Source organism: Macaca thibetana, chromosome 12 (genome assembly GCF_024542745.1).
Source record: "Macaca thibetana thibetana isolate TM-01 chromosome 12, ASM2454274v1, whole genome shotgun sequence".
In the NCBI taxonomy this organism is placed as follows: domain Eukaryota; kingdom Metazoa; phylum Chordata; class Mammalia; order Primates; family Cercopithecidae; genus Macaca; species Macaca thibetana.
In genome coordinates, this window is record NC_065589.1 from 108,363,381 (window position 1) to 108,387,515 (window position 24,135).

A 24,135-nucleotide genomic window follows, 5' to 3' on the forward strand; every position below is an offset into this window, starting at 1 on the left:
TTTGGAGTACTTTCCGTAAATCAAGTTGGTTTTCAACTATAATGATTATTTTCCGGAGAGTGAAAAGGAAGTTTAAGAGGTGTTGTGCACCATGATTTAGATCAGAACGCCATCATAGGGAAGACTTTAATCAGCTTTGCTGCCTCCTTTCAGTCTAGGGTTATATCTGTAGCTTCCACAAGGAGCAGGGATTTCCATTCTTGCTATTTGTAAATGATGCCCCAGGGAGGCATTATGGAAAAGATCACGTTCCTTTGGGGTTGTTCACTGTGACTGTGGCCAAAGGATTCTTTCCACTTACCCACCCGGATGGAATTTGGGGCAGCTTAGCAGCCTGGGCACTGAGACGATAAAGTATAAAACACTGAATTTCTATGTGTCAATGTGATTTGAGCTTTGCTCTTCATTTTTGATTATGCAATTAATCACATCCATGACTGTCTGAGCCTAGTGCTCCAAGGGCAGATACTTTCTTATTATTTTATTCCTAAATACTTTATCCAATTTAAAAGAAATCCACGGTGTGAATCTTTAGCCTAGAAAAATCAACATTCATTCTGCCAACAAATTGGTACATTGAATAACTAATTACTGAGTTTTGAATTTTATGATATTGCAGGAGTTCGACCAAGATGGTGACTGCAGTCATTCCACACCGGTTAGTGAAGAAGAAGATCCCAGTGGTGGTAGACAGGACTGGCAACCCAGGACAGAAGGTATCGGGCTTCAGTCCTTAATGTGTTTACAAAGATAACATGATCATATGGGCTTCCCTTCAATTTCAGAAGCGCTCATTGTAGAAGTTTGAACAAAACACACTGGGGCCTATCGGAGGGTGGAGGGAGTGGAGGAGGGAGAGGATCAGGAAAATAACTAATGGGTACTAGGCTAAATACCTGGGTGATGAAATAATCTGTACAACAAACCCCATGATATACATTTACCTATGGAACAAACCTGCACTTGTACCCCTGAGCTTAACTCCTGCAATAAAAGTTTAAAAAATAATAATAAATAAGTTTGAAAACACAGAAGAAGCCCAAAGAAGAAGAAAACCACTCATGATACTACCTTTTGGTCCACATCTGAATCAGTGGGTCTAGGCAACTTGACTGTCCAGAATAGACAATGCTCTCTGGCTCTTTCATTCCACCTCACTCCAGCTCAGCCAAGCCGTTCCCTGTCCCTTCCTTTTTGTCTGATAACATCCCTTCCCCATTTTCTTCCTCTCAGAATCTTCCAGCAGCTTCAGTGATCGGTTCCCTTCCAGAGCCACACATGTCTCCATCAGTTGTTGTCCCTGAGGGGAAGGTGGGGGAATGAACAAGGCATGAAAGTCCCCAAGTCTCGGTTTTTTATTTACAAGGCCATAAGTCTGGAATCTTCCAGAACACCACCCATTTCAAACATGTTATCCTGTCAGACCGTAAGTGCCCTTGCACTTAACAGACCACAAAGTATTTGCAGATCCTCTCCTCAGAACATAGTTGCCACGGCTATCCCATTTGTCTGTCATCTATCCATAACCTTCTTAAAGTAAATGTTTATTTGAACTGCTGCAGTTTCTCCCGGGCAATTTTCTGGTTTCTATTTCTAACACTCCAGGGAAGCCGCCCTCTTTGATGCTCGTTTTTTTCATCCCTTTGCACCTCCCAGAAGGCTGCAGCGCTCCCGAGTAGCGTCTCCCGGGAGGTGGTGCGATGGTGCCCTCTCCTGGGCAGCCGCCTGCCTTGCTCACGCCCACTGGAATCTTCCCTCCCTAGGCCGAGGGCCGAGAGTAATTTAGTAACCGTTAAAATTGTGAACACCATTAAGCCTGAAAGAGCTAACGAAAGAAAATAAATCCTGAAACCCTTCAGAACGGTCCTTGCAGTCCTCCTTCGACTTTCATAGACTTCAAAGCCAAGCTCTTAGAAGCCTAGTGGTGTCCCAAGCGCCTTCCAGGAGGTTAAATATTTCATTTATTCTGCTCAATTTGGAGATAACTCACCATTTGGGATGTTAGTCATTCTTTTAAACTTGATTTGCAATATTTTTAGTTTTCATATGGGAGCCATAATACTTATGAGGCATCTCCACTAAGTTATTTCAGTTTTAAGCTTTTAACAACTTGAGTTACAAATTTGGAAGAGCAATTCTCTTCCTGATAAAATTTCATGTCACAGTTGGTAGAGACTTCAGTTGAGCTAGCTACTCTTTCTAGTCACAAATTCTGAAATAAAAGTGTTTTGGATATTATTGTGCATTATATTCATTTTAAATATTGGTTTAAATCTCTTTAAATGGGCTGGGTGCTGTGGCTTGCGCCTGTAATCCCAGCACTTTGGGAGGCCAAGGTGGGCGGATCACCTGAGGTCAGGAGTTCAAGACCAGCCTGGACAACATGGTGAAACCCCATCTCTACTAAAAACACAAAATTAACCGGGCATGGTGGCACGCACCCGTAATCCCAGCTACTTGGGAGGCTGAGGCAGAAGAATCGTTTGAACCCGGGAGGCGGAGGTGGCAGTGAGCCGAGATCGTGCCGTTGCACTCCAGCCTGGGTGACAGAGTGAGACTCAGTCTCAAAACAAACAAACAAACAAACACAAACAAACACTATTTTCTGAGAACATAACAGACACAAATCTTGTAGACTTGAAACTGAGCCTATAAATTTACTCTTTTCATGAATGAACAAGAGAATCTATTCCCTAAAACTAATGGGCTTAAAAATATTTTAATACAGTATAAATTCACCAGGATTTGTAGTTGCAGGTATACAAGAACCTACGCTTGGTTGGGTTAAAAAGGAAGGGAAATTTGAAAGATATTAGGAAGTTCATATACCATTGAGAAACTAGAGGAGAGGAACTTTCTTGGTTCACTCACGCTGCCAAAACAAAATACCATAGACTGGGGGGCTTCAACAGCAGACATTTATTTTCTCACAGTTCTTACGAATGGGAAGTCCAAGATCAAGATTCTAGCAGGGATGGGTTTCTGGTGAGGGCTCTCTTCCTGGTTGCAGATGGCGGTCTGTCCCCATGTGGTCTTTCCTCTGTGCACACACAGGCAGAGCACAAGTGAGTGAGCTCTCTTCTTAGAAGGACACAAATCCAACTGGATCAGGGCCCCACCCTTGACACCTCATGTAACCTTCATTTCTTCCTTAGAGGCCCCGTCTCCAAATAAGCCACACTTAGGGGTTAGGACTTCAACGTATGAATTTGCGGTGGGGGACACAAGCATTCAAAACATCCAGTCCATAACAGGAAGGCTCTAGATTGGATTGTCAGGAAGAATTCCCATAAATGCATTTCAAAACTGGCTGCTGCTGACCCCCAAATCATGCCACCTCTGCCATAACCAAAGAGCCGCTCCCACTATCAATGTAAGAATCTCCTCCCTCTGCTGGTACCCCCATCAGCACACAGGGTGTCTACAGCTTATCTTTTTTCATGTAACTCACATACTTCAGTCTCTCAAGTAAGCTTTCTGAATCTAACAGCGCAGAAGGCTGGAAATACAGTTGTTATTTTTTTTTTAAGTCTGTGTTGAGCTTCACAATTTAGGAAATCATCAAAACGTGAAGATGGCATCAAAATATTTTGAATCTCCATGCTCACAATCCAGACAGATATGCACATTCATTTATTTTTATTTTTTTATTTTTTTATTTTTTTGAGATGGAGTCTCACGCTGTTGCCCAGGCTGGAGTGCAGTGGCGCGATCTCGGCTCACTGCAAGCTCCGCCTCCCGGGTTCCCGCCATTCTCCTGCCTCAGCCTCCTGAGTAGCTGGGACTACAGGCGCCCGCCACCGCGCCCGGCTAATTTTTTGTATTTTTAGTAGAGACGGGGTTTCACTGTGGTCTCGATCTCCTGACCGTGTGATCCGCCCGCCTCGGCCTCCCAAAGTGCTGGGATTACAGGCTTGAGCCACCGCGCCCGGCCCACATTCATTTAAATAGAACAAGGACCCCACTGATATATGCACCTATTAAGTACCCACAAAAATGTAACAAATGAAATAAGGAGAACAAACAGGAAAGTGAGGCTTTTCTGGAGAAAATAATTTTTCTTTATTGAAATCAGCTAGGCTGGGCCAGATTCTATGTTTTTATTTTAATAATGGCTTTGACACTAATAACAACAAATTAATGATCATTTTCTGACTGGTTATGAATGTCATTTTCACCTCTTCTATAAAGAAAATATATTCGTGGCTATGTTGAAATGTTGCCTTTTAATTTCTCTCTAAGGTAATATTTTCTGATAGGGTTAATTGACCCTCATTATGTGAAAAATGCGCTTAGATAAGAGCAAGTGTTTTGTTTTTACCTGTGACAATGCATCCTCTTCCCTGGCCTACTGGGTAGCTCGAGAGGCCTTATCCATAGCAACCTCAGCAACTCACAGTATTCAAGAGGCAGAACAAAGAGAACATTTGTATGTTTCTAGAGGACTTCAGAATCAGTGCATTCTATAATCTTTTTTCCAATTTAGGACCAACAATTAGGACAGTGGCCCTTAGCTCTTAACAATATCTTGAAAGGCAGGTAGGTTTTCTCTTACATGTGCTTATCTTTGTTTCTTGGTTTGAAAAAGAAGTCAGCTGATGAACAGATTTTAAGCGCATTAAATTTGTTTGAAAGCATTCTGGATCTATTAATTCTTGACAACTGCAAAAGTACAGTTGTTCTTAAATATGGTTCATGTGAATACAGTCAGTTTTCTAATTTTCACAGCAAAGAACTAAATACATTTAGCTTTTGTGCCAGAACATTCTTTTCACTGACAGTTTAGTTATTAGGAATGTATGCTGTATGTTTTTCTCACTCTAACATGTCAGGTACGTGTTTGCACTCACGGATGACTACCAAAATGTTGTGAAAGACATCCGTCTTCCTTTCAAGTAGGAGAATGACCTTGAGCATGTCATGCAAACTCATTGCTATCAGTTTCTTTGTCTCTAAAATGAAAGGCTTGGATTAGGTGACCTCTAAGTTCCTTCCAGCTCAATAATTCCAAGCCTCTCATTTTGTGCTACATAGTGTGGTGATAGGCTCTTTGAAAACTGAAAAAACAATGGACTATTCCTAGGAAACTTCCTTTTTAGACAAGCGTTTCATGCAATATTATAGTATTAGAAAACATGCAATCAAGTTGTCTTATTTGAGAAACGTTAAGAAAACCAAAGCTAGCTACATTTTTATGGTAGCACAACACATAATATTGGATGAAAATGATAGTAAACACTATTATCATTTGCCTGATGGTAAACAAAACTTTTCCTTTTGGAATTTTTTACTGGTTTTTTTTTTTAATGTACTTGTTTCGTTAAATGGCACAGGTATAAAAATTGAACAACAAAAATGCTTTCACTATGGTAGCTCCTATGTATTACAAACAAATATATCCAAAGTCTTTTAAAATAATAAAAATCTACTAATTTAGATAATGGTGACAGCTATTAAGCAACTTTCCCAACGTCACCCAGGAAGTGGCAGAGAAGGGATGTCTGATTCACACTCTAAGCTTATCCTCCCCGTGATACTCCTTCCCCAGCCTTCAATTAGTGGAGCTCATACAGCCATTGCTCCTCCAGGCACATGCAGATTGAGTGAATAAATGGCTCTGACAGATAAATGGATAGAAATGAATACCGGGACAAGCATTGCGTCTTCCCGGAAGGACACTTCTCTCTGCTCCCACATCACCACTTGCTTCTATCACAGTGCTTATCTCACTGCATTCTGTATTTTCTTATCAGCTCTGCTAGGGCCTCAGCTGCATCTTGTTTATTTCTCTGTTTTCAGCACAAAGTGCTGGGCTTGGCATATGCTTAATAAAAGTTTGTTAAATGAAAAAAAGGAACGAATGAACACACCTTAAAGAACAGGCAATGTTAGAGTCATTCACACTAGTTTTTTACATAAATTTGCTTGACATCTTATATTGTGAGCAAGCACGTATTCTGTAAGTTGGAACTTTCTCTCTTAAGGGTTATTCTGGGAATTATTTCATGGAACGACCAAAATTACAAATACAAGCAAACATCTTTGGTGTTACATAAATTATCGCATTGAATCCTCACAATAGTGCTGGGAGATAGGTGCCATTACACTTTATAGAAGGTGGTCCTGTTTTCTTCATCCTGGGGACAACATAGCTTGTTATAAAACTTTATTTCACATCTGTAAAATATTATTATATGGTGTTTTGCTCTTTAAGCAAGCATTTATTTAGGATCTATCATATTCTGAACAGGAAAGATACAAAGATGGCTAAACCTCAGCCCCTGGTTAATGTCCATTTTGTAATTATTAAGAAGAGATTAGCCAAACAAACAAAGTATGTCTCCCGCTTTCCACTAGAATTCATTACTTTCTTCCTTCTACTACTGTGATATGTTTCTATAGGTATTGAGATCACTGTGACTTTTCCAAGAGATGTCAGTCCTCCCCAAGAAATGAGCCAAGAAGACTTAAAAGAAAGGAAGTAAGGAATATTCTTTGAATTATCAGATTTGAAATGAAGTATGAAGCAATGATACTCATGTGGCAACCTACATTATTAGTAATTCAATTCATAATAATGCTTAAAAGTAGAGGTCACAATAAAGAGTATGTGGCAGAGGCCAGATCATAAACACTTTGGCTATGTGGGCCATATGGTCTCTGTTGCAATGATTCAAATCTGCAACTGTCATTTGAATGCAGCAACAGATAATTTGTAGACAAAGGAGTGTGGATGTGATCCAATTAAAGCTACAGAAAAAGGATGAAGGCTGGATTTGGCCCCTGGGCTGTAGTTTGCTGACCCTACTGCAGGGCAGAGCTACTTAGAATGTGGTTCTGCGGTCCTGTTACCAGTCCATGATAAGGTCAGGACAGGCTGTGAGGGTGACCATTAAAAAAGTTACAAAGCAATTTGGCAAATAACTTACGTTCATTGATTGGGTAGTAAAAAAAATTGAGGCTTATTTTTTGCATGTCTTTTATTTTTCTTCCCTTTTTATGGCAATTCACTTATATTTTACAAAAGTATCAGTTCACAGTGATTGGAAAATTTAAATGCCAGTTCTTCATCAAAGATAGTTTGAGAAGCACTGGGCTAGTCAGTGCCTGTGGAGATAAAAAGGTGCATCCCCCATTCCTGCCCTTGGTCTCTGATTTCTCTGTGCAAGGAAATGGTGATTGGGAAAATGAGAGTGAGCTGAAACCTAATCCATCCAGGCGAAGGTACACAGGGCTGAGGAGGCCGAGAGGAGTCGATGGGTGGAGACGTCTTACCCTCTCAGGATTCAGCCTTGCCTTTCAGCAGCACCATTTGGAAATAGTTCTTCAAACTTTCTAGTGATGTCAGGCTGGACTGAGAACTGGAGATTCAGAAGATGTGGCAACCGAGTTTTAAATAAAACATTTCCCTCCCCCTTTAGTCAGATAACCTCATCGCATCAAGAATGGGCACAAGCACATGCAGTTTCTCATCCAAATGAAATTGAGATGGTGGAGCTCAGGACAAACACGCTGACCATGCGGCCCTTACTTTTGCAAAAAGAGGAAAGTTCCAGGGAGCTCTGCGATGTGAACTTGGGCTTTTTGCTGCCGAGATCTTGTTTAGAACCAAACATTTCCAAGTCTGTAACCAGAGAAGATGCTCCTCATTTTCTGAAGGAGCAGCAAAGAAAATCTGAAGGTAAGTTGAACATTGAATTCCACAGTGAGTCCTTTCGGTCAACAAATATTTATGTATTGTGCCAGGCACTGTTCTAAATGCTGGAGATATAGCAGTAAACATATCAGACAATAACCCCAGCCCTTGTGTAATTTACATTCCTGGGGGCCATGGGGGTGCCGGGCAGACAATAAACTAGTAAACAAGTAAAATGAAGGATGGCATAATGTTCCAGCAGAAAGAACACTATATGTGCAAATGTTTACATATTTGTTCAAGGAATAGAAGACAAATATTTTGAGAATATCTTATTGTTTAGATTATTTCATTGATTATTTCTTTAAACATTTCAGACGTTATTTTATAAACTATATTTGATAATTTCAGTTAACAATATGCTACTGATTTGCACTATGGTTGACTTTTTTTCTTTTTTTTTTTTTTTTTTTTTTTTTTTTTTTTGAGACGGAGTCTCGCTCTGTCGCCCAGGCTGGAGCTCTGTCGCCCAGGCTGGAGTGCAGTGGCCGGATCTCAGCTCACTGCAAGCTCCGCCTCCCGGGTTCACGCCATTCTCCTGCCTCAGCCTCCCGAGTAGCTGGGACTACAGGCGCCCACCACCTCGCCCGGCTAGTTTTTTGTAGTTTTAGTAGAGACGGGGTTTCACTGTGTTCACCAGGATGGTCTCGATCTCCTGACCTCGTGATCCACCTGTCTCGGCCTCCCAAAGTGCTGGGATTACAGGCTTGAGCCACCGCGCCCGGCCGGTTGACTTTTTTTCTTGAGTGTTTGAAAATCTTCATTGTGAGCTCATATTTGGTTGCTGTCTATCTGTGAGAATCTTGGGGGCCCATGCTGTGGATGCCTTTGGCCAGAAGTATTGAGTTTACTTCTACCAGGTCCCAGGGTCGTTATGGACTTGAGTCTACTTTAGCCTTATTCCTGGATCCCCAAGTTAATGTGCAAGTCTAAGAGTCAACTTCCACCTATATTGAGTCCAAGATTCATTTGTTAGATAGCAGCACTGATGCCAGCATTTCCCCCTGTGGCAACATTGTCTTTGGTATTTGCTTACCACTGTCCTCAACCAACCAGCCAAAACCACCAGGAACAACCTTATAATCCAACAAGTTACATTCATTGATTTGTCACAATGAGGGAGACTGCATGCCAGCGGAGCTGCGAGGCATCTTACCAAAAAAAGAAAAAAAAGAAAGAATAATTATTATGGGATTTTAAGAGAAGGATACATTTTAAGTGAAATTTAAATGAAGCAGTGCTTAAATTTATGTATTTATTTATTTATGAGACGGAGTCTCGCTCTGTCGCCAGGCTGGAGCATAGTGGCGTGATCTCAGCTCACCGCAACATCTGCCTCCCAGGTTCAAGCGATTTTCCTGCCTCAGCCTCCCAAGTAGCTGGGACTACAGGTGCATGCCACCACGCCCAGCTAAGCTTTGTATTTTTAGTAGAGACGGGGTTTCACCATGTTGGCCAGGATGGTCTCGATCTTTTGACCTTGTGATACTCCTGCCTTGGCCTCCCACAGTGCTGGGATTACAGGCGTGAGCCACCGTGCCTCACCTAAAAATGTTTTTTGATTTCATTATGCTAAAATGTGTGTAACATAAAATTGACCATTTTAATCATTTTCAAGTGTACAGTTCAGTGGCATTAAGTACATTCACACTGTTGTGTAACCATCACAACTATTCATCCCCAGAACATTTTCTCCTTGCAAAACTGAAACTCGGTGCCCATTAAACAATAGCTCTCTATTTCCCACTCTCCCAAAGCTTCTGGCAACCACTATTCTATTTTCTGTCTCAATATGAATTTGACCATTCTAGGTCTTTTATATAAATGGAATTATGCAATATTTGTCCTGCATCTGGCTTGTTTCATTTGGCATGATGGTGAAGCAGTGTTTTGATGGGCTGTATGTAAAAGAGTTCATATGAAATCTGGACTGTGAAGTGGACCTAGACTCTTGCTCCTTGAAGTTTACAAAGTTAGTTCCCAAATCTCGATAGCGTTTTTTGTTTGTTTGTTTTGTTGTTTTTAGACAGGGTCTGGCTGTGTTGCCCAGGCTAGAATGCAGTGGCATGATCTTGGTTCACTGCAACCTCTGCATCCTGGGCTCAAGCCATCCTCCCACTTCAGCCTCTTGGGTAGCTGGGACTACAGGTGCATGCCACCACGCCTGGCTATTTTTTTTGGTACAGATGGGGTTTCACCATGTTGCCCAGGCTGTTACTGAACTCCTGGGCTAAAGTGATCCTCCCACCTTGGCCTCCCAAAGTGCTGGGATTACAGGCGTGAGCAACCGTGTTCAGCCTCAACAGCCTCTTTCAACCTCATATCCTGCCACTCTTCCTCAGCAGTATGATAAACTTTAGCACACTAAATGCCCTCTATTCCCTAAACACGCATGTGAATATTTGCACCTACTGTTCTTTCTGCTGAGGCATTATGCCATCTTTCAGGTTTTGTCTTAGAAACCACTTCCTCTGGAAAGTCTTCCTGAACATCCCAAAACTGGATGAGTTGCCATTTCTTTGTTCCCCTATAGGCTCCTGATCTTACTTACAACGTAGCACTAATCAAGCATAATTGTCACTATTTGTTTATGTGCTCATTTTCACCGGATTACAAAAGTAAGAATCATTCAACCTCCACGCACCTGGCATCATACCTGGCGCATAGCCATTACAAATGCACTTTTAATTAATAATAATAATAATAATCAGGTCCAGGGCAGCACTTTGGGAGGCCAAGGCGGGCAGATCACTTGAAACCTCAAAAAAAAAAAAAAAAAAAAAAAAAAAAAAAAAAGAAAAGAAAAGAAAAAGAAATAAGAAGTACTGGCTGTGCACAGGCACACACCTGTAACCCCAGCACTTTGGGAGTTCGAGGGAGGAGCACTACTAGCTTGAGGCCAGGAGTTTGAGGGCAGCCTGGGCAACATAGGCAGACTCCACCTCTAAAAACAGTACATATGGCCGGGCGCAGTGGCTCAAGCCTGTAATCCCAGCACTTTGGGAGGCCGAGACGGGCGGATCACGAGGTCAAGAGAGCGAGACCATCCTGACTAACACGGTGAAACCCTGTCTCTACTAAAAAATACAAAAAAAAACCTAGCTGGGCGAGGTGGCGGGCGCCTGTAGTCCCAGCTACTCGGGAGGCTGAGGCAGGAGAATGGTGTGAACCCGGGAGGCGGAGCTTGCAGTGAGCGGAGATCCGGCCACTGCACTCCAGCCTGGGTGACAGAGCGAGACTCCGTCTGAAAAAAACAAAAACAAAACAAAAACAAAACAAAACAAAACAGTACATATATAAAAATAAATTTTAAAAACTAAGTGGCTGTGGTGGTGCACAGCTACCTAATAGCTCAGCTACTCAGGAGGCTGAGGTGGGAGGATTGCTTGATTCCAGGAGCCCAAGGCGACAGTGGATGATGATTAGTCCATTGCACTCCAGCCTGGGTGACAGAGTGAGACCTCATCTCTTAAAAAAAAAAAGTACAGCTAGTACAAGACTGTTTCTTCTAGTGTATGCTTTCATATTGCTACATATCATGTTTAGAGTGGTATTTATTGATTGTCCAGTTTGGGCTTCATCTGTTAAGATTTATTACTTTTACATTACTTGCCTCACACACAAGCAATGCCCAGTTTTCCCAATCTTTGTGTTTGTTTGTTTATTTATTTATTTATTTCGAGACGGAGTCTCGCTCTGTCACCCAGGCTGGAGGGCAGCGGCGCGATCTCGGCTCACTGCAAGCTCCACCTCCTGGGTTCACGCCATTCTCCTGCCTCAGCCTCCTGAGTAGCTGGGATTACAGGTGCCCGCCACCATGCCCGGCTGATTTTTTGTATTTTTAGTAGAGACGGGGTTTCACCGTGTTAGCCAGGATGGTCTGGATCTCCTGACCTCGTGATCCACCTGCCTTGGCCTCCCAAAGTGCTGGGATTACAGGTGCGAGCCGCCGCGCCTGGCCTGTGTTTATTTTTTTGAAATCAATATTCAATGTCTCTGTTATTATGACTAAGGTAAAATATTATTTGCAGCTGAGCTCCATAGTGTGTTGATTACATTTCCTCTCCTTTTAGACATTGTATTTATCTCGGTAATAACCACTTCATTTCTTCGTTTACTTACTCTTTGTATATCTGTTACTAATTCATCCCATCCTGGGTATTGCACCTGTAAAACAAATCTCAATACAGGTGATTAGATATCAGGCAATCTGTTGGTTCCTTTTGTTTTTGGAGACATTGCTCCTGGACCCTCCTGGCCTCCAGTTTTACTCCGCACCACCTGCTCTCTGGATCTACTGCCCAGCCGCCCATCTGAGATTCCCTTCGTGTCATCCTGGGAATTCCTTTGCCTCCTTGCTTTGTTGAATCCCTGTCTACTGGATATGTGGCTTAATCTTCCTTTCCTTTTTTTTTTTTTTTTTTTTTTTTGAGACAAAGTCTGACTCTGTCACCCATGCTGGAGTGCAGTGGCGCGATCTCAGCTCACTGCAACCTCCGTCTTCTGGGCTGAAGCCATTCTCCCTCTTCAGCCTCCTGAGTAGCTGGGACTACAGGCATGTACCACCAGGCCCAGTTACTTTAAAAACATTTCTTTTTTAGCGATGGAGTCTCACTATATTGCCCAGGCTGGTCTTGAACTCCTGGGCTCAAGTGATCCACGCACCTTGGCCTCCCAAAGTGTTGGGATTACAGGCTTGAGCCACCTTGTCTGGCTTCCCTGCTTCACTTAATCCTCATTTACCAGGGCATATTTCCCAGCAGCTTCTTGAGAAAGGGTACACGGAGAATATGAATGACAGAGTTGTTTGTTTGTTGTCTCTAATTCTTCTGAGCTCCTTTCTTTCTTTCAGTTTGATATGTTCTCTGTATTTTCATATTGGAGCGTTTCCCTACATATCAGTTGAATCTTGTCTATTTGTATCTAAAGGGTTTCACTAACAAGTTCTGTATGTTTGAGTGAGCTTGTTGAATGGGCCTCAAGGGAGTTGAATAGGTGGAGAACTGGACGATTGGTAGAGGGATTCCCAAGTGTCAGCTTGTATAGATTGATGGACCTCTTCTCTCAGCTAGTTTTCCCCAGAGAGAGAAACCAAGTGCCTGCCTGCAGGTTATTAGAGGCAACGTTCTTGGCACTGAATAGGGTTCATATTTCCGTGTGTACGCTTCTCCTTAATCCTCACATTTTCACTCCAGCACCCCATTTCTGCTCTCAGCCATACCCAGCTCCTTAGCATCTTTGTTTCAAGCCCTCCAGGGAATAAACTTCCAGTCATCTGCAGGAAAGGAGAAGAGTAAATCCTCATAGTGGACAGGGCAGGGAATCTGGGACTTATTCCAGCACAGGCTTATGAGCACCCTCTCGTTTCAGTCTTGCCTGCATCCCTGTCTTCGGAAGTACCTTCAGTTCCCGTTCCTTTCCGAGATTCTTATTTCTGGTTGGGCTCTCCCCTTGCAAGCATCGGGCAGAACACAGAAAGCTGACAATTCAATCAGTTATTATTCGTCCATATAGTTTTCTCTGTCCAAAATGTTGATATTGCTCATCTGTTGTTTCATCATTTGGGTGTTTTTATTTTTTTGTCCTTATTTAATTTTTTTTTAATTTTTTAATTCCTTTGCTGTGATTTTAGTGTGATTTGTGGAGGGACTGGAGAAAAGCTTGTAAATTCAATCTGCCATTTTTAATTGGAACTCTGTACTCATTTTATTTTATTTACTTGTTTGGAGATAGGGTCTCGCTCTGTCACCCATGCTGGAATGCAGTGTTGCAAACATGGCTCACTGCATTCTCGATATCCCAGGCTTAAGTGATCCTCCGCCACAGCCTCCTGAGTAGCTGGAAGTACAGGTGCATGCCACCACACCTGGCTACTTTTAACATTTTTTGTAGAGATGGAATCTCGCTATGTTGCTCAGGCTGGTCTCTACACATTTAAAAAAGGCTTTGACACATGTTGTCAAATTACCTACCAGAAAGATCTTGCCTCTGCATTCTCACCAGAAGTCTTTACCCCACATAATTCCTGACCAATATTGGATAATATTTATCCAAATATTGATAAGAATACTTGAAAGGAGTTTTTTAAAAAAAACTCAGGATGTTATCCATATGTACCCAACTATAAATTTATATTCAATTGTATTTCTGGATTAACTTCTAACATCTTTTCAATGAAAACCTCAACCTCCGGAATGCAACCCCTGGGAGCAAAGAGCAAAGATCTGTCTTTCCTGCTCACAACTATAAATCGCCATCTTCTGGGACAGCGTTGGCCACTCAGTAGGCACTCAGTAAATAATTGTTGAGTAAATGCATTAAGAATGAAGTGGGGGTGCCATGGCCAGCTGTGTCCAAGGGGAATGCCTGTGGCCCCTCCTGTTGGGGTCCTCTTCTTAGGTGACTTGTTTTTCACCTGGGATTGGCTTTTCTACTGTGTTAAATCTTAAAGAAGTCTTTTTCTCTCTGTGTGAAACTTCAGAATGACAGCCTGTGGCTGAAATGGACCTACAGACATTTGTTTGACCCTCACAACATTGAAAAACCAGGGAGGGGAGGCCAGTCCCAGTGGCTCACACGTGGAATCCCAGACCTTTGGGAAGCCAAGGTATGAGGATTGTTTGAGCCCAGGAGTTTGAGACCAGCCTGGGCAATATAGTAAGACCCTATCTATACAAAAAATTAAAATTATAAAACTTTCAAATAAATAAGCAAGGGTAGGGGAAGGAGATTTCACATAAAATCTGCAGCTTGGGCCGGGCATGGTGGCTCACGCTTGTAAGCCCAGCACTTTGGGAGGCTGAGGTGGGTGGATCACAAGGTCAGGTGTTCGAGACCAGCCTGGCCAACATAGTGAAACCCTGTCTCTACTAAAAAAAAAAAAAAAAAACAAAAAATTAGCCGGGCATGGTGGCAGGTGACTGTAATCCCAGCTACTCAGGAGGCTGAGGCAGGAGGATCACTTGAACCCAGGAGGCGGAGGTTGCAGTGAGCTGAGATCCTGCCACTGCACTCCAGCCTAGGCGACAGAGCGAGACTCCGTCTCAAAAAAAAAAAATCTGCAGCTCTCTGGCTTCTCTTGGAAGATCTAGCAGTGCTGAATTACCCATCTGGATTGGATGACGTCACTGAGAGCTGGGTAATGATGCCCCTTTAGTTGGGGCATATGATCTCCATTTACTGCTGTGCCTTGCTGTCCCACTTCATCCATTTCTGTTTTGACCCTGGAGACACTGGAGCTTTTGGCTTCAGCTTTAGACAGTCCAAACTATGCAGAGGTGGTGGTGGTGGTGCGTGGGGTTTTGGGGATCATTCTGACTTTTTGGTAAGAAGAAAACAACTTCCAGGTTTTATACTACCTAGTAAGTCCCATCTCATTACCTGGGTGAGTCTTCCTCACACTCACCTTTCAGAGTTTGTGGTTGATCTAGTTTAAACAACTGTTGGGAGACACATATAAGAATATTTTCACATTTCTGCACAGTTCAGGCTTTCTAAGCAAAAAACACTAGGAAACCAGTCAGAAGATGATTGAACAGCAAAAATGCCTCAGAAGTTAGTGTATTGCTCCAGAGAGGTTTAGAGACTGATTTCCCCAAAAGCTGTTTGCTTATATTCTAGGGTAATAAAACACAGAGGCACCCTTCTCCTGGAGGCATTTGCTTACAATTCATAGGAAAGTTCTCTCTTTCTCTGGAGGGAAAGACGGGCTAAAGTGCCACCCACCCAACACACCCCCTGAGTCTCATCATTCCAGGGCTCCCTCCTGTGATGCAACTCTACCAGCTACGCAGGTCGACACCCGGCTCTCATCACGTTGCCCTGTGAGGAACTGGGATGTGGGGAACTGGCATTACAATGTTCTGTGAGTGATCAATGGTCTGCTCTGCGGTCCAGAGATCTCGGGTTTTCTCTCAGAATAGAGATAGAAATATAAAACAGCAACCCCTGCTAGTGGCAGTAGCCTGAAGTTTTGCGTAATGAGTTCACCTCTGTGTGAATTCCACAGGGGAAGCCTCCAATATCTACAGCTTTTCCTCAGACCCCTTAGCATCTGCACTACTTCACCCGCAGACTCTGGCTTGAGACTGTTTTCTCTCTACTACTAAGAATATACAGTTATTTTTTTTCTTGTTGTAGAGTCTTCGACCTCTGATGTGAAGTACAGTGGCCAAAGCATCGAGGTAAGATTAGTGCTAGCATTATTGACTGAGAATTAAAACCAAAAAACTCTATCAACTAATTTAGAACCAAATCCTCAGCAATTACAGTTGACCCTTCAACAATGCAGGGAATAGGGTCACTGATGTCCCCAACACAGTCAAAAATCCACACATAACCTTTGATTCCCCTAAAACTTAGCTACTTATAGCCTACCGGTTTTTTTGTTTTGTTTTGTTTTGTTTTGTTTTGTGTAGAGACAGGGTCGCACTGTGTTGGCCACACTGGTCTTGCTCCTGGCCTCAAGTAATACTCCCCTTTAGCCTCCCAAAGTGCTAGGATTACAGGTGTGAGACACCGCACCTGGCTGTAATAGCCTACTGTTGACCAGAGCCTTATTGATAACATACACAGTTGATTAACACACCTTTTGTGTGTTACATATATTATATGCTGTATTCTTACAAAAAAGCCAAGAAAATAAAATGTTATTAAGAAAATCGTAAGGGACCAGGTGCGGTGACTCATGCCTATAATCCCAGTACTTTGGGAGGCCAAGGCAGTGGATCACGAGGTCAAGAGATCGAGACCAGCCTGGCCAACATGGTGAAACACCATCTCTACTAAAAATACAAAAATTAGCTGGGCATGGTGGCGTGTGCCTGTAATCCCAGCTACTCGGGAGGCTGAGGCAGGAGAACTGCTTGAACCTGGGAGGCAGAGGCTGCAGTGAGCCAAGATCGCGCCACTGTACTCCATCCTGGCCACAGAGCAAGACCCCGTCTCAAAAAAAAGAAAGAAAGAAAGAAAGAAAGAAAGAAACCAGCAACAACAACAAAAGAAAATCCTAAGGAAGAGAAAATATATTTCCTCTTCATTAAGTGGAAGTGGAGCAGCATAAAGGTCTTCATCCTCATTGTCTCCACGTTGAATAGGCTGAGGAGGAGGAAGAGGAGGGCTTGGTCTCGCTGTCACAGAGGTAGCAGAGGAGGAAGAAAATCCACATGTAAGTGGACTTGCACATTTTAAAGCTGTGTTGTTCAAGGGTCAACTGTGTTTCTTGGAAAAACAGCAACTCACATGTAGTTCCTAGAGTAGCAAATCATTCCTGGGAAAATTACGCCTTGCCAGGTGCAATGCTTTTCTGGAGTGTTTCTGTTCTCATTACATAATGAGCTGAATAGCTCCCTTAGACATTTTTTTTTTTTTTTGAGATAGAGTCTCTGTTGCCCAGGCTGGAGTGCAGTGGTGCAATCTCAGCTCACTGCAACCTCCACCTCCTGGGTTCAAGCATTTCTCCTGCCTCAGCCTCCTGAGTAGCTGCGATTACAGGCACCTGCCACCACGCCCAGCTAATTTTTGTATTTTTAGTAGAGATGGGGTTTCACCATGTTGGTCAGGTTGGTCTCGAACTCCTGACCTCAAGTGATCCACCTTCCTTGCACTCCCAAAGTGCTGGGATTACAGGCATGAGCCACCACGCCTGGCCAGACATATTTTAATTTGTCTTTTTTCAACCTATCTAGAAATTAGGCAATTGTTTTTTTTTCCCCCAGTGGTGGAAAGGTTTTCCTAGTTGTCTAATTTATAAGTTTTTGGAAAGATACTTGCAATTCTTAGTTTCTCAACTACCTGACCCTTCTTTTCCTATGAGCCTTTGAGAAATACTTACGCATAGGTACTGCTTAGCATTGTAAAAAGAAACTTACTGACCTAAAAAAATGTAATGGCCATTACTAGGCAGATGGTTAAGCACTGGGTGAATCTGCCTTTATTTCCTAAGTCATTTTGAAGAAATGGGGAAAATCATCCAGACAGTAAAACTGGGACCTACACTACATCTCATCTACTTTTAATGCCTAAGTTTCTAGAGTCAAGTTCCATTTCCTTCCTTCCTACACGTACGTGGCGATAGAATGAAAATTAAACATATATTTCTCAATTACTACCCATGACCCATGCCTTTAAATATTGTGATATAAATAGGTACTGAGTCTGTATACACAGGAAAAGACCACAATGAAAAGAAGCATAAAGTTAAGGAGTTCATAGCTTACTGCCTACAAAGCTTAATATTATACATTGGGTTACACTGACCTCTACAGGATGATAATAAAAACTAGCTTAGTTTGAAAATAGAGGGCAAAGGAGAAATGAAAGGCATCCATTTTCCTTTCATCCACAAAAAAGAAATTTTGTACATTTCATTCACAAAATAATTCAGCAAAATGATGGTAAGTAGTTGTGTTTCAGATACAAATTCTGAGTTAGTCAATAACTGGTAATTTTTGAGGTATTTTAATAACAACTTTAAACTGTTCTGAGTGGGATTTCAAAAATCTTAAATCAATTCTATGGAAAGTAAAAAGAAAAAGGAAGAGAAATAAAATGCTTCTTATCTTAAATTTTTACCATTTACATTATAGGGCCTTCGTTTAAAAATATATAACCATGAATATTTGCATCTATAATAATTCTGGTTTTAAAATGTGTTGTTTTGCAGCACACCAACATAGCACATGTATACATACGTAACAAACCTGCACGTTGTGCACATGTACCCTAGAACTTAAAGTATAATGAAAAATATTAAAAAATTAAAAAATTGGCCGGGCGCGGTGGCTCAAGCCTGTAATCCCAGCACTTTGGGAGGCCGAGACGGGCGGATCACGAGGTCAGGAGATCGAGACCATCCTGGCTAACATGGTGAAACCCCGTCTCTACTAAAAAATACAAAAAACTAGCCGGGCGCGGTGGCGGGCGCCTGTAGTCCCAGCTACTTGGGAGGCTGAGGCAGGAGAATGGCGTGAACCCGGGAGGCGGAGCTTGCAGTGAGCTGAGATCCGGCCACTGCACTCCAGCCTGGGCGACAGAGCATGACTCCGTCTCAAAAAAAAAAAAAAAAAAAAAAATTAAAAAATTGTTTTAAAACCTTAAAAAAATGTGTTGTTTTAAATTGGTTCTAAAAAAAATATTGGGAATGAGGTTTTAGTTTTAAAAATTGTGATCTTTCCAGGCATAGTGGCTCATGCTTGTAATTCCAGCATTTTGGGAGGCAGAAGTGGGAGGATTGCTTGAGGCCAGGAGTTTGAGACCAGTCTGGGCAACATAGAGAGACCTCGTCTCTACTAAAATTAAAAAATTAGCCGGGCATGGTGGCACATGCCTGTAGTCCCAGCTGCTCAGGAGGCTAAGGTGGGAGGATCGCTTGAGCCCGGGAAGTTAGGGCTGCAGTGAGCTGTGATTATTCCACTACACTGCAGGCTGGGTGACAGAGCGAGACCTTGTCTCAAAAAAAAAAAAAAAAAAAATTGTGATCTCCAGGCCAGCTTTGTACTTTAAAAGCCTTCCTTAAAAGGATATTATAATCTCTTTAGACTACTTTAAACCAGTTAGCATGATATTTATATATGTTTCTGCATTCATAGCTTTTTCTCTCTTTCCTTTTAGTTCCCTCTGCCACCACGGTCACTCTTGCCCACACGATCTGGTGTCCTTAGTATCCCCCGAAATCACAAGTTTCCAAAAGAGAAAGAAAGAAAAATTCCAAGCCTCACATCTTTTGTGCCTAAGCTCTCAGCGTCTGTTCGTCAATCTGATGAGCTTAGCCCAACAAATAAGCCTCTAGGAGCCCTAGTTAAGTTGTTGATGGATTCGACTCTCAGGTCTTCTGATGGCTTCATTTGGTCAAGAAACATATGCTCCTTTCCTAAGGTTAACCATCACAGACAATGCCTGGAGATGGAGGAGAACTGGAAATCCAAGGAAATAGAAGAATGTAACAAAATTGAAATCATCCACCTTGAAAAAGGGCAGTCTTCGGTGTCTTTTGAGAATTTGAAGGAAGGCAATATTCCTGCAGATAGGGAAGAGGATATTGACTGCCATGGGAGTAAAACGAGACAAGCTGAAGAAGAGAACTCTCAATATCTTTCATCAAGAAAGAATGAGAGGTCAGTAGCCAAAAACTATGAACAAGATTCAGAAATAGTACGTACCATTCCAAGCAAGTTCCAAGAAGCCCAGCATTCAGAAATAACTCCAAGCCAGGATGAAGAGATGAGAAATAATAAAGCTGCTTCAAAAAGAGCTTCATTACATAAAGGTGAAGCAATGGAACCAAACAATATTTTAGAAGAGTGTACTGTACTTAAAAGCTTATCCAATGTATTCTTTGATGACCCCATTGATAAACTCCCGGAAGGTCGTAGCAGCATGGAGACAAACATAAAAATATCAATAGCAGAAGGAGCCAAACCAGAAATGAGTGGGATGGTGCCTCTTATCCACATCACCTTCCCTGTGGATGGAAGCCCCAAGGAACCAGCAATAGCCAAACCAAGCCTCCAAAAAAGAAAGAGAACCATTCATAACAACCATAGTGTCAACATACTTGTACACCAAGAAAATGACAAGCATGAGATGAATTCCCATAGAAGTAAGTTGGATTCAAAGACTAAGCCAATTAAGAAGACACCTCCGAATTTCCTGATTTCTACTGAAGGTCCCATTAAGCCTACCATGCATAAAGCCAGCATAAAAGCACAAATTTTCCCTGCTTTGGGACTTGTTGACCCTAGGCCTTGGCAATTGCCCAGGTTTCAAAAGAGAATACCACAGATAGCAAAGAAGCAATCAACTCACCGGACTCAGAAACCTAAAAAGCAATCATTTCCTTGCATATGTAAAAATCCAGGAATACAAAAGTCATGTGTTCCTCTTTCTGTTCAACCGGCAGAGCCAAGACTAAATTACCTAGATCTTAAGTATAGTGATATGTTCCAAGAAATCAATTCAACTGCTAATGGACCTGGAATCTATGAAATGTTTGGGACCCCTGTTTATTGTCATGTGCGAGAGGCTGAAAGGGATGAAAACAAATATTACCGTGAGATATGTTCGGCTCCATCAGGCAGATGTATCACCAATAAATGTCGATCTTCACACAGTGAGAGGAGCAGCAATATCAGAACAAGACTTTCTCAGAAAAAAACACATATGAAACCCCCAAAGCCTTCATTTGGCATTAAACAAGAGCACAAAGGCTTAACTTCTAAAGAAAAGAGTTCCAAGGCTGTACGTAGCAACCTACATGACATTGAAAACGGAGATGATATTTCAGAACCAGACTGGCAGATTAAGTCTTCAGGAAATGAGTTTCTATCTTTCCAAGATGAAATTCATCCCATGAACTTGGCTCAGACACCTGAGCAGTCCACGAAACAGAATGAATTCCCTCCTGTCTCAGATTTATCCATTGTTAAAGAAGTTTCTGTGGAAGAGTCTATGGGCGATAGAGACATTTCTAACAATCAAATACTCACCACAAGCCTCAGAGATCTGCAAGAACTTGAAGAGCTACATCACCAGATCTCATTTGTCCCTTCGGAAAACAGCTGGGCAGTGCCAAGTGAGAAGAATTCTAACAAGTATGTACAGCAAGAAAAGCAGAATAGAGCATCTTTTAGTAAAGTAAATGCCAGCCGAATTTCAACGAATGATCTAGAGTTTGATAGTGGTCCAGATCAGTCTAAAACACTTGCAAATTTCTCTTTCCAAGAAAAACAAGAAAGTGCATCTTCCCAGACATATCAGTATTGGATACATTATTTAGATCATGATAGTTTAGCAAATAAGTCAATCACTTATCAAATGTTTGGAAAAACTTTAAATGGCACAAATTCAACTTCCCAAGGAATTCCGGACTCTGTAAATAATGAGGAATTGACAGATGAACTATTAGGTTGTCTAGCTGCAGAGTTATTAGCTCTTGATGAGAAAGATAACAACTCTTGCCAAAAAATGGCAAATGGAACCGATCCTGAAAACCTAAATTGTATCCTCAGTCAGAGAGGAAGTACCCCAAAAGAAATGGACAGAGGGACAACAAATGTCAAAATGCAGGTTGGTAAAATTAGAATCCGAGATTCATTGGGGTGGGAAGGACCTCAGAGATAATCTGGTTCAAACCCCTTATTTTCAAATGAGGAATTATAAACCCTACACAATTAAATAGTTTCTTCAAGGTCTCATTGTTTGATCACAAGGTTGGAATTCAGGTCCTCTGACTCCCAGGCTAAGATGTTTTCATTATGCTGCCTCACTTCTGGAATTTAGCTAGCTTGACATTGCAATGAAATCAGTTTGGTTAAATTAATTTAGCAAAACCATTCAAATAGGTCAGTATTTTATTCAATGATGACATTTTCAATCAACAGCATATCATTTCCAACTGTCAGCAGAGAGATAATTATAGGCAAGACATTGCTCTAGGTATGTGAGATAGAAAGAAATGAACATGGTCCAGAAGTGGCTCACCATTTTGTTCATATGAAGACATGAAATGCACATTTCTTAGAGTCCCTACACCTGAGCATTTGCTGTCAGATGATTCACTACTTTAATGCAAAATTATTATTGATGCCTACTGTGTTTCTGGCAGTGGGCCAAGAACTAGGAGCATAGTGCTGTACAAGACTCAGCCATTGTTCTCATGGAAGTGTAAGCAAAAATCCTGAAATAAGATTTTAAAAAATTTTGTTTGGCATGGGAGTGGGCATGGAGTGGGGAAGAAGATCAACAGATAGTCGAGTTTTCTTTGTTATCATTTTCACTAAAGTACATGAGCCTCCCAAACTGAAATTCTAAAGACAGAAACAGTAGTTAAGCTGAAATATTATGTATTGAACGCTAACTCAGGTTATAGTACACTACATCCACACTGTATCAGGATCAGGAATAATTTTTTTTTTGAGATGGAGTCTTGCTCTGTTGCCCAGGCTAGAGTGCAGTGGTGCGATCTCAGCTCACTGCAACCTCCGCCTCCTGGGTTCAAGCAATTCTGCTGCCTCAGCCTCCCGAGTAGCTGGGATTACAGACACTTGCTACCACGCCTGGATAATTTTTGTATTTTTAGAAGAGATGGGGTTTCACCATCTTGGCCAGGCTGGTCTTGGAACTCCTGACCTCGTGATCCACCTGCCTTGGCCTCCCAAAGTGCTGGGATTACAGGTGTGAGCCCCTGCACCCAGCCAGGAATAATTATTTTAAATAGTTGGTCAGAAGAACATACAAGGTAAAGAATTATCCCGTAGCTTCCCGGACTGTTTGCTAGAGATACTAGTCTGACTTCCCGCAAGTCTGACTTGCAGACGGTAAACTGGCTTCCTGGTTTGGTTACTGTAGATAATGGGTTGATTTCCTGGGTTGGTTGCTGCACACTGTAGGTCAGAGTTCTATTTTTATATATGGTCTGGCCATTGTTGGTTTGTATATTATCTCTCAGTACATATGTGTATGTATATATGTGATGTATATGTGTGCATGTATGTTTATGGATTATATATCATTTATGTTTATGTGTGTGTACATTTGTGTGAACACACATATGAATATGTGTGTATGAGTATGTGTGTCTCTATGTATGTGTCCAGCTCTGCGTATGTTTCTCTCTCTGAACTAGGCTGTGTTTAGGAGCAAGTTGACCATGATAATGGGAATTTTGAGGAGAGTTGAGGTTAGGGGGCTGAGGAGATGGCACACATTAACATATTCTGTCATGATAGGGACCTCGTGAAAGATCATTCTCAAAAGACAGTGGTTAGTAGCTGCAGGCTCATGTGGGGCCTGAGATGAACAGGCCTAAGATCTCCTCCTATAAAATATACAGAGCAAGATGTGGTTTTAAAATGTGTATAATTAACAAGGCTGAAGGACACAGCTAAGATACACTACGTGGTCATTTGGGGGAACGATGTGTCTCTAGAAGTTACCTTTAAGAGTGGCCACAGACGGGAACATGAAAAGAAGACTTTACTCTCACCCCTTTCTCTCCATCCCAGTGACTTGGTTTAATGGTCATCTTTCCTTTTGTCTCATTCTTCCAGAGGCATAGTAATGGGCTCAGGACATATGACAGGGAGGAGAAATTTCTCATCTCAAATGAAAAGATGACATTTTCTGAAAATAGTTTAAAGTCTGAAGAACCTATCCTATGGACCAAGGGTGAGATTCTTGGAAAGGGAGCCTATGGCACAGTAAGTTAAACTGGAAACTTGAAATCAGCACTCCCCACCCCTCCACAGTCCCTCCCTCCGCCCCCCTCATTCCCCAGTCATCCTCCCTGCTTCCTCTGGCAAGCACTCTTTTACTTAGAACTCTTTCAGTTGAAGTAACAGAAAATCCAAGCACTGAGGGAAAGGACCATTACTGCTTTATCCAATCGAAAGGTCTAGAATAGGTCAGGCTCTGGGCTCAGGTGGCTTCAGGAGTCAGACGAT

The 24,135-nt window shown here is 42.1% G+C and overlaps 2 protein-coding genes across 2 annotated transcripts in view; one reads left to right on the top strand and one right to left on the bottom strand.

The window, feature by feature from the left end:
• Nucleotides 1-24,135, bottom strand: part of RAB3GAP1 (RAB3 GTPase activating protein catalytic subunit 1) — a 1,043,110-nt gene that overhangs the window by 173,998 nt on the left and 844,977 nt on the right. The window lies entirely within an intron of this gene.
• MAP3K19 (mitogen-activated protein kinase kinase kinase 19) overlaps nucleotides 1-24,135 on the top strand; it is a 61,573-nt gene that overhangs the window by 19,267 nt on the left and 18,171 nt on the right. The window contains exons 3-8 of the mRNA XM_050751015.1: nucleotides 620-716; nucleotides 6,403-6,481; nucleotides 7,422-7,681; nucleotides 15,836-15,879; nucleotides 19,307-21,760; nucleotides 23,743-23,892. Of these exons, the coding sequence (XP_050606972.1) occupies nucleotides 620-716; nucleotides 6,403-6,481; nucleotides 7,422-7,681; nucleotides 15,836-15,879; nucleotides 19,307-21,760; nucleotides 23,743-23,892 (3,084 nt within the window). The remainder of the gene's footprint in view (nucleotides 1-619; nucleotides 717-6,402; nucleotides 6,482-7,421; nucleotides 7,682-15,835; nucleotides 15,880-19,306; nucleotides 21,761-23,742; nucleotides 23,893-24,135) is intronic.